General features: G+C 38.8%; 2 protein-coding genes across 6 annotated transcripts in view; both read left to right on the top strand.

Annotated features, from left to right (window-relative positions):
* Positions 1–8,655, top strand: part of LOC309693571 (neuropilin-1a-like) — a 95,924-nt gene extending 87,269 nt beyond the window's left edge. For all 3 annotated transcript variants that reach the window (XM_082512921.1, XM_082512920.1, XM_082512922.1), the window contains 5 exons: positions 289–426; positions 2,455–2,756; positions 3,143–3,239; positions 3,796–3,840; positions 5,398–8,655. In XM_082512921.1, coding sequence (XP_082369047.1) covers positions 289–426; positions 2,455–2,756; positions 3,143–3,239; positions 3,796–3,840; positions 5,398–5,672 — 857 coding nt within the window. In that variant the 3' untranslated portion in view covers positions 5,673–8,655. The remainder of the gene's footprint in view (positions 1–288; positions 427–2,454; positions 2,757–3,142; positions 3,240–3,795; positions 3,841–5,397) is intronic.
* Positions 8,656–13,484: 4,829 nt separating this feature from the next.
* The window catches only part of LOC309693364 (integrin beta-1-like), a 31,513-nt gene continuing 28,608 nt past the window's right edge, over positions 13,485–16,389 (top strand). Inside the window, exons 1-2 of one of the 3 annotated variants that reach the window (XM_082512475.1) lie at positions 13,485–13,845; positions 15,593–15,676. The gene's annotated coding sequence lies outside the window, so the exon portion shown is untranslated. The remainder of the gene's footprint in view (positions 13,846–15,592; positions 15,677–16,389) is intronic. The other 2 variants (XM_082512476.1, XM_082512474.1) reach the window with 2 other exon arrangements.

The raw sequence follows: 16,389 nt of genomic DNA on the forward strand, positions 1-16,389 counted from the left end.
GCTTGCTCATAGGGGGTCATATGATTGTTGGGTTTTTTCTCTGTATGTATTATTGTAGGGTCTACCTTACAATATATATTGCCTTAGATTGAAGGACTGCTGTTGTAATTTGGCGCTATATAAATAAAATTGAATTCAATTCAATTGAATAGAGAACCTTCCAAAACTAGGACTGAACTCACAACAACTGTGCTTACTAATAGCTGATTATTGATTACAGGGAAAATTTTCAGTTATATTTTGTAGGTATGAGATTCTTAGGAGTGTTTTTGTGTCTCTTTGCTACAGCTTACTTGTGGTTCGCCTGTAACTTTGACTTCTCGTCGTTCTGCGGCTGGACCAGAGAGACCGGTACGGGAGCTGAGTGGATCATCCAGGCCAACGGGGCTCCCGCTGTCCACAGAGGACCACCCCTTGACCACATGGGTAGGTGATGAGTGCTGACTTTTTTTTTTCTCTCTTTCTTTGAACTAGTGGCACTCGACAGATGCTTTGGGAGAGTGCTCCGTAGCTCTCGATGTTACTATGCATCTGCTGAAAAGTCTGTTGAAACCTCTTGTGCTAGAAATGGGAATATTTTCAACAAAGCTTTAAATAACACTATACAGTCCCCGTGCTGCTGTAAATTCACAACTCTGCCTTTTTTCTGTTTAAAGAAATGAGGAAAAACATGCCTATGATGTAAAAAGAAATTCCCACTGGACACCCAACCTTGTTCTTACTTTGAAGGACAAAAACTTTGTGAATATGGAAATATATCACAAAGCTAAGTAGGCCTGATGCTCTATGAGCTGTTATACACATGAAAAGGCTCAAGCCACTCACTCATGCCACAATGTTAAGTCCCTGTAAGGTCCGAAAGGACATATTTGGGTAATAATTACTGTAAGAGGTCCATCTGTCCATCCTGTAAAGTGTATCTGGCAGAAGTCTAGGCAGAGATGCCCAAACTTCTTTCTTTTGGTCACCTTGCGAAGCGCAAACAACTGACCAAATGACCGTTATCCCAAGGTTGTGACCACACACCCTCAGAAGGAATCTCACTTTCACTGCTTGCATCCAAGAGCTTATTCTTTTGGTCACTACCAGCACCTTCTGGCCGCAGGTGTGGGCGGGAAAATAACTCAACCTCCCACCTCCAAAACGCTGAGATGCTTGAACTTCTCCACTTGAGGCAGTAACCCATCCATAAATATCAAAACTGTACTCATCATGGAGCACAGCCGGCAAACATTTTCTGGATCTGAACTGACCCAACCTTCCCAATAAGGATCTTTTCCTGATGAGAGCAGCATCTCTCACCGGGTTTTACAATGGAACAGTCCAGAGTGTTCACAGCTGAAAGCAGGGGATCTAATCATAAGCAGAATCAGAAGCATGCTGTTCTGCTGTAGCTTCCTGATGGGTTTGATGGAGAAGAGTTGTCAAAAATGGTCCAAATTGTTGTGCATGTCATCGTGTGCATTCACACAGGGAGAGTATTCTGGCTGCACCAACAAAATCGTTGCTTACTACCCGGCCCTACTCACCAGAATGTTTGCCTGCAGCTTCTTCCTCTTCAAAAAAAATTATCTTCAAGTTGAAAGGTTGCTGTTATGAGACAGTGGAAGAAACCCAAAAATAGTAGCCATGTTTGAAAAAGATAAGAAGAGATGGCGTGAATTTAAATCAACTTATTTTTGTTTTGCTGTGTTTTTTAAGAACAAAAGATGCAGTTGCATCTTGTGCCTTTTTCTAACAAAACATATGTTTGTATGGGCGTATTTTAATGTTATGTGCTGTAATACAATTTGAAGAAGGAACGAACAGCCTTGACATCCTTGACTTTTAAAAGACATATAGCACTGAAATTCATCAACATGCCTCGGCTCTCTGTCCTTCTCTCCATTCAAGCTTGATGGATGTGATGGATGTTTCTGTGGAGACGGGAGCAGCACTAGCAGCAGCTCTAAAATGAATGATTTCACCTTGATTTCTTGACTTAACCAGATCACTAATAAAAAATGAGTATTTTGTGATGTCAAGTCAGATTTTTCTCCTGAAGCGAGAGCCCTTTGTTTTCACGAGAAAACCTTGTGAGGTCCTTGAATCTGATGTGTGTGGGGGTTTCGAAAGCTTGATGCTAAGCAGTATCGCAGACATTATCAAGTACTCACTTTATGAAAAGACAGTTAAATGTTTAGACAAACCACAAGGAAGGTAATCAGCTGAATGCAGTCAAATGAATGTACTGTAATGAAGGCTTGGGAGATTTATGAGTCCTTTATTGTCACACTGATGTTTGCGCTCAGTCATATTAAGGCGTGTATTCATTAAAGATGTATAGATATCAGCATATTTACATTCAGGGATGTATTTAAAAGAATAATATCAGCAGTAACGCATTGGAAAAGCTTTCAGGAGTCCTCTAATGTCACAATCACCTCTTACCTTGTCTTCTGCTGCCCCCTGCAGGCCAACCTGGGAACTTCATTTACGTGCAGCTGACTGACTCGGACACACCGAGTAAAACTGGTGAAGATGAGGACAAAGAAGAGAAGGTGGCGAGGTTGGCCAGCCTGCCCATCACCTCTCCAGACTCTGACCTGTGCATGGCGTTCTGGTATCACATGGTTGGTGAACACGCAGGAGCGCTTCACATCAAACACAGGAAGGAGACAGAGGAGGGGCAGATCCTGTGGACGCTCAGTGGCCATCAGGGCAGTCGGTGGAGGGAGGGACGAGTTATACTGCCACACTCAAGCATCCCCTATCAGGTAATATAAATCTGGATGTAATGACTCTTAAAATGACAGCAGGGAGAGATTGTAAATTCACTACTACTGATAACTATAAGACAAGTCAGTCCTGAGTCAGAACATTCTTTCCTTATAGGCTCACCATTAGGATGGATTTTCGGGGTTATTTTTGCCTTCATTATGTGCAAACAGAAAGTATGTTAAGGGCAGAGAAAGAAAGGTATGATTTGGAACAAAAGAATAAACTCTGGATGTTGGGATTACAGTTTGCACCTTAACAATTTAGCCAACAAAAATAAAAAAAAATTACTTATGTACAGCAAAGTTTCTGGATGATTAACCTTCTCTTTTTGTTGTCCTGTATGAGAAAATGCATGTGAAAGACTTTGTGTGGTTTTTTGCAGGTGGTGGTGGAAGGCATCGCAGACCGACGCAGCTTAGGCTACATAGCTGTGGACAACATCCAGATCATGGATGGAGTCAGAGCTGAGGACTGCAAAGGTGTGTATTTCAATGTTACGTAACATCGTCATCATTGCTGTTTTGTGCTTCGCTTTTTCTGTGCGAGGCCAGTGTAGCTATGGTTGAGGTGTGGGATCGGCCCAGTTAAATATGTGATCAGAATTTAAGAGTAAATATTTTAGTTAAGCCAAAAAAAGTGGAATGTCACTACCGTGTGAATGTGCAGTATCCCTTGGTTTTTTTAGTCAGATCCATCCCTCGTGGCCTGTTTAAAAGCACCAAGATGAAAAAAACTCTGCTCTTTATTTAGCAGGAAAAGTCCTTTTCTCCTTTTTCAACAACTACAGTGAAAGAAGAACCGCTGTTGGTGGAAAAATTACCTACCCTAACACATATCTTGTTCCAATAAATGCAAGAAATGGAACGAATCAGCGCTTTAAATATTAGCTCAACTTTGGTTATTTTTTGTCTAATATTCTTATTTTTGTCTGGGACATCATCCAAAATGTGTAGAAAGAAAGATATGAAATGCCAGCATCTGGTAGGCCTGCTTCTGCATTGTATGCAAACAGAGAATCTTTTTTTTATCCTCCAGATCCCAAACCTCCTACATCTCCACCAACAGAGATCTTCATTCTGCGTAAGTATTGAACATAATATCTTGGTGCCCGGTAAATAAGTACATGCAGTTTTTATTGGACATTTCTGCACTTTAAATCATTGTCTCTGTCTCTGCAAAGTAGAATTGGTAAAGAAAAACATTCAGTCAATGCCAGAATAAGAATCAGACTTGTGTTAGCATGTTATTTTGTTTGGTTTTACTTGTGTCAAAGAACTACATCTGTTGTTATTGTTGTCGTTGTGCTCCCATATACCAAATGCTTATTCATTACTGTACTGCTGTAAATGTGATATTTATATAATAATTGTGGTCTTCAAGTAAGCAACCTCAGAAACTAAACAGTCCCAGATTTTACAAGAATATTTTAACATAATTCTAATGAAATTAATATGCGCAATATTCTCAGTCTCACATTTTCCTCTTCAGATATCTGTGGCCTTTCCATGTATCGCTATTATAATCTAAAATTTCAATAACACAAAATGCTGTCAATTGACAAAATAGCAAATAAATATTACGCTCCAGTAGATTCTGACATATCAGAAGTAGAAAACAGCCGAGTTTGATGATTTCTGCTTTCTGCTTCTGCTCTTTCGCCCACATCTGCAAATCTCCGTATGGAGAAGAAGGCAACTCTGATACATTTAGTCAGATCAGGAGCTAGTGTTTCTAATTGGGAGTGTGGCTGCTCCTCTCTATCAACCCAACAAATTGTGTATATAATTTCTAAAGAGATATTGTTCATAACAGCAGGATGCAGCAAACCGCAACCTTAGTGCATAGCTAAAAGCTAAGATTTCATTTTTATGTTGACCAGGAATAAAGAAATAATTAGCAAGGCAGTGACATATAGGTCACAGGGGGGAATTTTCACCATCCCTCTTGGCAAATATAGGGATGGTGAAGACTTGGGTCAGACACCAGTCGAATTGGGTGAATGGGTCCAGAAGATTCAACACATTCCAGGAATGTGTTGAATCTGATTCTTTCCTGGAATGTTCAACACATTCCAGGAAAGACCTCCGAGATCTCTGTCCAAAAGAGTGCAGTCCTAGAAACATCAAAAATACTATAAGGACCCTCAAGCTCCTTAAGCCTCTAGTAAAGGACCCGCACATGCATTGATTCTGTTTCAGATGTAGTTTATCGTCAAGATACGCTTTACCAAAGAACAAGACGTACACATGAATATATATTTGCAGCTTCCTCCCTGGTTATAACATAGTAAGAATACTATAAGTTTAGTAGCCACTGAAGTTACATCAGCTTTCCCTACATAAATCTAAGAAAGGAGATCAAAACTCAATAAAATTATGAACATTTACACTTAGTAAACAAGAGTCAACCTCTTTTAGGGCTTTCCAACCAAAAAAATTAAATAAAAAAATGTCTTTCATTAAAAATCAGAGTTTAGGACAATCAGGGACTAGATTTAGGATCATTTGAGAGACACATTTTAAAACTTTCCATCCACTGAAGTGACTTTTTTGACGTTACATTTGACACTGGCTTCAAGGTCAGAATCTGTGTCTATTGTGAATATTTTAAATGGAATCTTTTTTTAATCTTTTGCAGCCATGGACACCTACTCACAAGAAAACAGTCCACTTGGCAGCCCAGGAAACATGCTGAAGACCCTGGACCCGATCCTCATCACAATCATTGCCATGTCAGCTCTGGGTGTCTTCCTGGGCGCCATCTGCGGTGTTGTCCTGTACTGTGCCTGCTCACAGGGCAGCATGACAGACAGGAACTTATCTGCCCTTGAAAACTATAACTTTGAGCTGGTAGATGGTGTGAAACTAAAGAAGGACAAGATAAATGGACAGACTAACTACTCAGAGGCGTGAGTTAGAAACGGGGACGGAGCTGCAGTTGCTCCGCATGGACACGTTCGATGCAGCCAATCAAGAAAGTGGAACACAGGGCTGAAGCCACCAATGGGACGGCAGGGTGGGCTGAAAAGTGAGCCGATGTAATTTTATTTCTCAGGAGCAGCAGTGGAAGGGACTCACCAATAGGGGGCACTGTGTATAAAGAATCTGTACAGCAAAAAAAAAAGAGAAAAAAGAAGAAAACTAAGGATTCTATTTGTTTTTCGGCGTGCTTTGTTGATTTCATGTAATCACATGCTGGTGTTGAGACCAATTCAGATGGAAGTATTATTTGGAAAGATAAAATGTTTTTTTTTTTTTTTTTTCGTTTGTTTGTTTGCTTGGTTTTTGTTTTGTTTTTTCCTCTTTTGTTGTTTCAGATGTCATTGTTACACAGAACAGGCAAACTATTTGAAATATGCTATTGTGATATCTGGCTCTTGTTGGCCGTATGTCCCCGTCCCCATGTGTGCATGAAAGTGTTTATGTGTGTGTGTGTGTGTCACATTCATACACATCTGTATATAAGGTGTGTATGGGTAGTAGTCTGACTGTAGAGGTGTGTATCATTACAGTCATGTTTGTGTACATGATCAGCATGCATCTGTGTGTGTGTGTGTGTGTGTGTGTGTGTGTGTGTGTGTGTGTGTGTGTGTGTGTGTGTGTGTGTGAAAAGCGGGGACCCGTCCCTGCCTGTTGACCTGCGTCTAGTTCCGACAGTGCCTTTTTTTTTCCTCCAGTTTTTCTGTTGCCTTTTTTTTCTGCTGGTTGTTTTCCCATCAGCTAATGTCCCATCTGGGGTTCCTACACGGATGTGAAAAAAAATGGAAAAAAATAACGTTTCCACATTGTGATAATAAACCTACAAACTTTTTAATGTTGTAGTGTGTTGTCAAATATCACATGTGTTGGTGTAGCTCTGTAGATCCTCATGCCTCAATGACAGTGGCACTGACACACTTTTAAAATCTAGGCGACATTTAGGAAAACTTGTGAAATCTATGGAATTTTCCAGATGGAAAATGTGTAGGAGCCCCGAATGCCTCATTTTCACGACACATCCAACATATTGTACATAGGTTTTAATATATTTGAGCGCCCTCTTTATAGAGAAAGACACCAGTGCTGCAGCATCCTTTCTATGCTGAAAGAAATGTCACTGTTTATCATTTGGATTTTGATAATGTATAGAAAAACAAAGAGATACAGACCTGTTGTTTTTGTGGTTTTTGAATTTAACTGTTCCCTGGTTTTCACTTATGTTTTTACAGACATGGAAATGAGAGTAAGGAGAAAAGCATCAGATATGCCTTGAAAGAAGAGATGATGGATTTTTTTGTACAGGGTAACCTCAGTACCATAAAGATGCTGACAACAAGTTGAGGATGGATTGTTAAGATTATTTTTGAACGCCACTGGCACACAATGAGACTGCTAGAGCTTTAAGCAGAAGGGTGCCCAGTGGTCTGGGAGCCTTGTGATGGACTTCAAGCATCTCTTTCAGTCTCTTTAGGGTCTAACAGCATCTATTATTGAGCAGACTGGTTTCATTTTCAGATAGGAATGAATAATTAAGAACAGCTGGAAATTTAAAATTGTTTTCACTTTAAAAAAAAATCTTAAAATGAGTTTATTTTGTGAGATTTGGTTTTGTATTTCTATTTCATGTGGTTTGTACTTGGTCTTTAATTTGCTTGAGCATTTTAATGCCTTATTTACTGTAAACCATAGTAAACCTTTACACTTACCAACTTTGGTGTTTGTGAAATATAAAGTCAGGGTATTTATCTTCGAAAACTGGTTAAAAACTAAGAACAGCAAGTGTTCTACAAAGACTGCTTTGTTGTGCTTTAGCTTTTTAGCTGAACTTCTTGTTATATGGGTCTCTTCTTTAAAACACCGTAAAAAGAAAATGTTGGTGAAAACTTTTTACTACTCTCTAACTATCTGACAACCTCAAACAGATGTTTGTTTTAAATGGGAACATTCTGACTTAATGCTCCTTAAGTTGGGGCAAAATATACATGCACAAAACTTATTGAAACCCAGTAGTGTGGTTGACTGACATTTTGCCTTGTTTATTTCCTGTTTCTACTGCACCATGAGTGGTAACTCTACCTATTTTTAATGTAGCATTATGAGACATCACCCAGCTCAAACTGAGAAGTGCTCACCTAAGTATCAGTTCTCCATCTTTAACTGTCTTTTCTCTGTAGCCATTCAGTAAGCATCCACAATCAAATAAAGTGTGCTGACTGTTGAAGCATTCATGCTTTATTCTTCCACATAACTCTTCATCTTCTTGCTAAAGTTTTACCTGTACATTCATAACAGGAAAAATAACCAGATAGGATATCCTCCCCCTTTAAACTTACAAGGATGCTGCAGCACTCAGCGTGAAAACAAATGTTGCACTGATATATTTAAAAAAGAAATAAATAATCTATGTGTTTATGATGTTGATTTGCAAAAAGAGAGGAAGGAGGGAAGAGAGGACAGTGTTATTGTTGCTTCTTTTTAACACGGTTTCAGAAGACTACGTTATAATTCTGAAATGTACAATTTACAGAGATGTTTTTCATTCTTGAAAAAGCTTATATGCGTCTCTTTGAAAAGTAACAATTTTATTTACTTGGTATAATATCACCTTGTGTTTTTGTACTGTCACTGATGTACGTGCCAATGTTTTATTTTTTTTCTTTGTATGACAAAAAAAAAGTTTTATTTTCAGTACCGTTTTCTGTAATTTTGCTGTCTCAAATCTAGAAAAAGAAAGGAAATGAGGAAGTTAAAAAAAAAAACATTGGAAAGCAGTGAGGCCTTACGTGACTAATAGTATTGTTTGTACTTTGACTTTCTGGTCAACACTCAGACTCATCTGTCTCTGTTGTCTCAGACTCTCCTCATTGACTATTACATTCCAAAGAATTGGATCAAATAAATGTTTTAATTAAAAGCTGAGCTGCTTTTTCTTTCTAACATCAAAGATATATTTTCTATTCATTACATAAAGCTTTATTTCTATTTAAAAGGGTTTTCACTGCAGCAATTTTGTCATATGCAGATGTTACTTTAAAATATTTTGGCGTCACTATGTGACAAGGACCGGATACCTCAGATGATGGAAAATCCTCGGTTAACACAGTGTTTCTCCTTACTTTTTAACTTTGTTTGGGAGACTTTTGACTACCTACGGGACACTTTAGGGCACAGGTGTCGAACTCCAGGCCTCGAGGGCCGGTGTCCTGCAGGTTTTAGATGTGTCCTTGATCCAACACAGCTGATTCAAATGGCTAAATTACCTCCTCAACATGTCTTGAAGTTCTCCAGATGCCTCATATGAACTAACCATTTGATTCAGGTGTGTTGACCCAGGGTGAGATCTAAAACCTGCAGGACACCGGCCCTCAAGGCCTGGAGTTCGACACCCCTGCTTTAGGAGTTACCAAGAGGGTTTAGCATGTTGCTGCCAACACACCAGGCACGGGACATTAAAGATTTCAGGGATGGGTTAAAATTTCTGGCTTTTATTCTTTTTTCTGGACAAATTGTGATTAAGCTAAAGCTACAGCTGGATGAAGGTCAGTTTATCAAAAATACTGGACACAAATCCTGGCATTGTAGAAAAGTAACCACAAATGTTGCCTACAAAATTTCCTATTTTCCTATTGGTCTGTGAGACCCCTCTCTACATGATGTGTAAGTTTTGCTTTGCCTGTCTTATTATTGCTCAAGACATGTAATGCGGTTTGGCACACCGAAGCTCAAGATTGTCAATTATCCGGCTTGTACAAAAATGAAAATCTTAAAAAGCACAAAGCAACCTAGAATCAAAGAAAGTTCACCTTCAAACTAAAGGTTGTTCCTTTTGAACACAGTGTAGCAGAATATAAAACAGTGAAAAAAGTTTCCCAATTAGACTTTTGGTATCTCATTTTAGAAACATCTAGTCATATTGTATTTTCTATGAACAATAAAAAAGGCAATGTATCACTATCTTTTGGCAAAAGTACACAAATTTGTCACAGGTAGAAGTACAAATACTTGTGTTACAAAAATACTGTATTAGAAGTTGAAGTGCCACACTTCTTTACTCAAGTGAAAGTGGAAAAAGTACAGACAGTGAAATGTAGGGCTGTTCGATATAATGATATATATCGGCTAACGATATAAAAACGTCTATTGTTTCATTTTACGCTATTGTGTGTTTCTTGGTGTCGCAAAATAAACTGTTTACGACAATATTTTTTCATCGTTTTGATGGACACTGTAGTGGCTATATTAATTTCTTAAAGTTCTCTCTTTCTCTTATATTTAATATAACCACACTACAGACCGACAAGCGCCTGTTTTTATGCATTGTGGTTAGCAACAATGACAGTAACACCATCGCGTGTCTGCTTGTTTATGTTCCACATAAACCTTTCACAATAAAGCTCAAGATCCTGTTGAGACTTTTCAAAATAAACTGAATCACGTGAAAGAGCAGATTATTTACGGATGAGAAGCAAAAAAGAGCTGCCAGGTGCTAAAAAATAGACCTTAGACTCAAACGTTAGAACAGGCTGTTCCCCGCAGCACCCTGTGTAATAAATACTCACAAAGAAAACGGCGGCTGTTACAACTTATGTCTAAAAATGTATGGTTTCATGCATCGGTTAAAACACTCGACTCCAGCTACATGACGCGCAGCTGGAAACACTTCACACAAGTCGAGCTGCCCGAGATTCACAGAATTTACAGAAAATGTTACATTTTTGTGATTTATATCGTTATCGGATGATAGAATTCTTATATCGGGATATGAGATTTTGGTCATATTGCACAGCCCTAACTCAAAGTATAAAACTGAAAAGCTCTTTGGAGGACATTTCTACCAACAACTTTGGTGCAAATCTCAATATAATAATTAAATATTAACACAAGGAAATAGAAACTTTATTTCAACTTAAATTTGAATTCCAATTAATGTAGTCAGCTTGAACGTCCGCTTTTGTGGAAAAAAAGAAGGGGAAACAATGTGAATTCTAAAAAATTAAATATCTATTGTTGCCTTCATTGCAGACAGATGGCGTTACCTTCACACCTAAACAGAAAAACCAGTAAATTGAGATTGAGCAGGTGGGTGAAACGTTAGATTGGTTGTAGTGGTGCAGCGTGGGAAAAATAGTAACTTATAATCATTTATATAGAGAAATAAGTCACAACAACTGTGCTGCTGCTCTTTGTGAATTTTAGCTAAATATTTGTACTTTGCTTTTTTTCAACCCTCGGCTTATAAATAAAATAATGTCATTGATATCATGTTGTACATCTGTTTTCAGAATGCTTTAGATACCAGTATTCAAGAGCATCTGGTCTACTCCACCCAAAACCCTGAACTGGTTTATAGAAAGACAAAAATTTCATGGATGTTTGTTTTTTCCCAGTAATTTCAAGCATCCCTTTGCTATGTTGTGTTTTGCCCACAAAGAGGCAGCATTGACCCTATTAATACTATATGTGACACGATCATATGCCAGATGCAAAAACTAAATGCATTTCTATGGCCTGTATTTGTATAGTGCTTTACTAGTCCCTAAGGACCCCAAAGTGCTTTACACAACCAGTCATCCACCCATTCACACACTGGTGATGGTAAGTTACATTGTAGTCACAGCCACCCTGGGGCACACTGACAGAGGCGAGGCTGCCACCGGGCCCTCTGACCACCACCAGTAGGCAACGGGTGAAGTGTCTCGCCCAAGGACACAACGACCGAGACTGTCCAAGCCGGGGCTCAAACCGGCAACCTTCCAATTACAAGGTGAACTCCCAACTCTTGAGCCACGATCGCGCCGTTTCTATTCTCATACAACTTCTGACCTGCATAAATGACAACATCTTTCTCACACCAGGTAAGTCTGATTTCGTGTGAACTTCAGTTTGTGGCTTTGTTTCAACTTAGGTTTCCTGCCCAAATCGGACCCACTTCACCACTTTCTCACCCTCTTTTTTTTGTATCCGCAGTTTTATTTCCTGGAGTAACACTATACTGTGGTTTGCACTGATGCCTCACAGCAAGCAGGTTCTGAGTTCGAACCCCTGCTGTGCCCTTTACCTGTATAGCCTGCATGCCTGTGTGGTTTCTCTTGGTTATTCTACAGGACATCTATGTTAGGTTAATGGGTAATTCTAAAGTGGCTATGGATGCAATGCAAATAAAGTGCCGAAATTATAGAATATGGTTATGCCGTATGGTTAAAATGTGTCTTTTAGTCTTAAGGGCTTTAACTGGCCAGTAATACTTCAACTCTATTTGTGCAAGTGCATTTTAAATCTATGCTAGACATCTAACATTGATGGTACTTGACCTTAACATTATCCTTATCATCTTATCATGCAAACCAACCGTCATGCATACAATGCAAATAATGAATGATTCAAAATGTAGTTTTCTGGTGTTCATTTCTCATATATATATAAGGATGAAGTAAGTGTGTTCATGCTGTTACTATGAATCCTCCAGACTGGTTCAGCAAATGCAAACATCGCCAATTTTCTTTGCATTCTTCTGTGGTGCCCCATTAAACGAAGAAAAACAAATTACAGAAGTCTGTGGTCATGTTAGATCCCCCCCCACACACACACACACACATATGAATCAGAGACTGAAATAGAGCACCAAGTGAACTCTTCCTGAATGGATTGTCAAAGGTACGAAGCAAGATGAGTGTGCAGTGGTGACAAGATGTTTAATAAAGCTGGTGACTTCATGACTCAGTTTTCTAGCTGGCAGCATCAGCTGCTATACACCAATATAAGACCAATATAAGAAGTAACTGCTAAAACTGTCAGTGAGAGGTCATCAAAGCTGAAAAGTTGAACTGCTACGACTACTAAAGCACAGTAGCTGTTAGCATTCTTTTTTTAAATCTTTTTTTTTAATTTTTTTTTTTTTTTTTACAGGAAATAGGTCTAGGTGACAAATGACTTAATCTTCATACTGTTCACAGAGGAAGTGAAGAATCTGGGAAACTAAGCGCAGCAGAGCTAAAAACAAACAAACAAAAACCCTCTGCAGATGAACTTCCTAGTTGAGATAGTTTGGTGGAAGGTATCTTAATACAAGGACTTGTGATTTGTTTAGATTACATTTCAAATAAAAAATATTGCATGAGCCTATAAAATTCTGTGTTTGCTCTTTAAATCTTTTTTGTAAAATAACGCTATAACTGAGTATTTACCTTTACAGTATAGTGCAGAACTACTAAGTAGCCTGAAATAGAAGTTATAAAGCAATTATTTTAAAAATACTGTGTATATAATTCTGTTGAATGAATACACTATCATTACAAAACAGTGTTTAAACTATTGCATTGTGTCACTTTTCATTCATGCCTAAATATTGCACACAATGTTCTATACATAATTTTTTTTTTACATACGTATTAATTTCTTTTTCAAATATTCAGATTTGCTGTGGGGCTTCTCTGCTTTGTTCATAGTCCACCCAATGCCACCCCATTGAAAAATTCCTCGAAACGCCCCTGGTATCGGCATATCAAAAGCGAAAAACAAACAAACAAAAATCTAAAAAAATGTATCTTGTGTGAAAATTAAGAACGATATTTGCCTTTGAATATAATTATTTGAGTGTAAATTACTTTTACACTGTGCATATGTGTGTGTATGAGTGTTTACTTCAAAGGCTACAGCCTGCGAGATTGTGCGTGTGACTTTTCACCGCATCGAGGGTGAAAAAGGGTTCACTGCTCTCTCCTGTGTGGTTGTTCGTTTCCCCTCTGCGTGCCGCAGTTGTTCCTGTGTAGGCGGAGCTAAATAAGAAGAGGTTTATGAAGTAGGGGCATAGAAAAAACACCCAGCAGCACCAAATTCACGACGGTAACGTGTTGGTTGAGCGGGATCTCAAAGAGCCTTATCTATTATTGAGAAGGCTCACATGAATAAACGTTAACTCCGCCCGTTTTTAATCGCTAACGTTACGTCCGAGCGGTGCGGCTTAATTAGCTAAAACAAAGCGGACCCTCAGAACAGTTCTAGCTAGTCTTCGCTTCAGTTACCGGTTATATTCCGTTTGACGAGGACACTTTTTGGAAGCAAATGTTACTGTAAATCTACACAGACGTCACAAAGGTATCGGCTTAAGGTGAGTGGTTTTATTTTAACCGACATTTGTGACATTTACCGGCCTGCCATGGCTGAAATCACAATGACGATGGGGGAGAAGCAAAGAATGTGTGTCTTGAGGCTAAAAAAAAGTTTGGGTGTGGATTAACGGCAACTCTAGCTAGCGGTTTAGTTTTTAGTTCAGTGTTGGTTTCTTTGTTTGTTCAGCTCTGTAGCATGTGAAATGTTGGCTTGTTTAAAGCTACACCTCAAGCAGGCTCCTCGATAAAATCTCAAATTGAGCTTTGTGCTGAAAGTAGGCCAAAAAGTAGCCGCTTTGTACTACTGAAGAGGGCAGTGTGGGAGGCTAAACTGTGAGTGGACAGTGGGATTTGTCCCTCAAAGGGAGCTGCTAACAAAGCTTAATCTTGTTGAATCAAATCAGATATTTAGCAGAGGCTTAAATTGTTTTCCAGTTTTTTACTTGGCTTCTTGTTATACAAAGTTGTAGTAGTTATTGTGGTGTTGTGAAGTCATCAGATTTGTAAAATAATTGCTTTTAATTCCCAAGTTATCAATCAGAAACTGCCTGGTTTGAATAAACAATGTGGTCATTTGGCTCAAAGTTTAAAGCCACCCCCACTGTGTCCTAAACAGCCTTTAAGTTTAGTCTGCTGTCCTGAGAATAGAACTTCCCTTTTGTAGACCCACACCACCCTGGGAGACTTGTAAAGAATATCTTGAAGAGACCACAGCTGGACTATGGTTTGGTTAGACTGCATTATGGACTGTAAACTGTGGTTGAGGATATAGTAAGATCCAGGATGACTTAAATCTAGGTCAGCTTGGTTAACCAGATTCTTAAGAACCTCTTGTTCAGCCTTGGCCACAGCTGTGATTCAGCTATGTTGACGCCAGCACTCCAGTTGGACAAGATTGGTCTTGCTTGCATCTTCCTGTAAAGGAATAGCAGCCTCGGGCTGTGTTTTGTCTTCCCTGAGCAAGCTGAGTTGGTTGAAGTAGTAGTTGGTGGCCATCTAGTTGTTGCTTTAATAAAGTGACTCGTGTTAATTACTGACCAGTCTTGGCTTGTAGACAGCATTATAATGACATGGTAACGGTGTCATATGGAGGTGTGACAAACACCTATGTATTTGATCTTGTACAGCAGTAGAGCACAGATAATGTTCACCAGGCATATTAATTCCAGACATGCCTGCAGACTGTAGCCAAATGTGCACCAGTGAGTCACTTCCTTAGTTACATTGTTGTGCTGTTTAGGCAAGGCCCTGCAAGTATCCGGGGGAGTTTTGGAGGGTCATTTAACCTTACTCAGTGCCTTAGCCTGCTTCTGACTGGTCAGATGTGAGTCACAGATTACAGGACCTCCAGTGACGGCAAGACAAAGCAACTGGGAGTGTTTGTTTGAGGAGATATAATCATGATCCTTTCATAGATATTATGAGGCTTGATTCAGTGGTAAAATGTGGTAGTTCTCACATCTAAGAGGAGAAAAGTTTCATAACACTTCATCGTTGTATTTTTACTCAGTTGTATATAGTATTTGTATTTGTATTCTATTTTTATCTTATTGTATATTTATTTTATTTTATTCTACTGTATATAGTATTTTATTTTATTCTATTCTGTACAGTTGTGTACTGTATTTATTCTTATTGTATTCTAATTTTTGCCTCATAACTTTTGCACTGTCCACTTCCTGCTGTGACAAAACAAATTTCCCACGTGTGGGACTAATAAAGGTTATCTTATCTTATCTTATGCAGAAAGAAACGCACGAAGGTTGGTAGATGGACCCGAGGCCATTTTTACAGTGGATTTGTACTTCTGCGTTAACTCAATGCTCATAGGTATAGTGTTACCACAGACCCTTCTGTAACCATATGCTGTAACTTGACTTGTAGCTCCCTAGAAATGTAACTGCACATCACCAGGTGGGTAATCCTTTTATGGTCAAAATGAATCCATTTGCAGCCTCTTAAACTACAAGGACTCGCTGCTTGGTTTCTCACTTTAAAGCGAAAATGTTTGCCTCATTAACTTTCGGCTGGGAAAAACAAGACATGTGAAGACACAACCCTGTGAATCATCAGGGTTTTCTTTGGTTACAACAGGTCTTATTAAAATCTGTTATAAGTCAGAGTAAAAGAAATTTCCCAGAATAACCTCTCTTTTGGTGAAAAGCCCCCCCATCCACAAAAATGTAAAGACTGCTGGCCTGCTGTAATTGATAGAAACAATGACAAAATTACATTACAAAACATTTAGCATGAGCAATTTCAAATTTCAAAGCCTTTGGAAGTACGTCAGTTAACTAATTTATACAGTGTTTAATGAAATCCAGCCGTAGTAAATTCTTAATGCAGTTTTTATTTAGGGAAAACTGTTCTGGCATGTAAAAGATAACTGAGCAGCTAAAATGTTCTCACTTGGGATCAGACTGAGTAAACTCTGTAAACAGAAAGAGACATTTACATAGTTTCCCACAACATAAATTTGGAGTTTGTTAAATATCGAATGCATTATCTCATCCCTCTGAGGAATGTTGAGAGATGGGGATCTT

This window comes from Aulonocara stuartgranti, assembly GCF_965226115.1.
Source record: "Aulonocara stuartgranti genome assembly, chromosome: 18".
NCBI lineage: Eukaryota > Metazoa > Chordata > Actinopteri > Cichliformes > Cichlidae > Aulonocara > Aulonocara stuartgranti.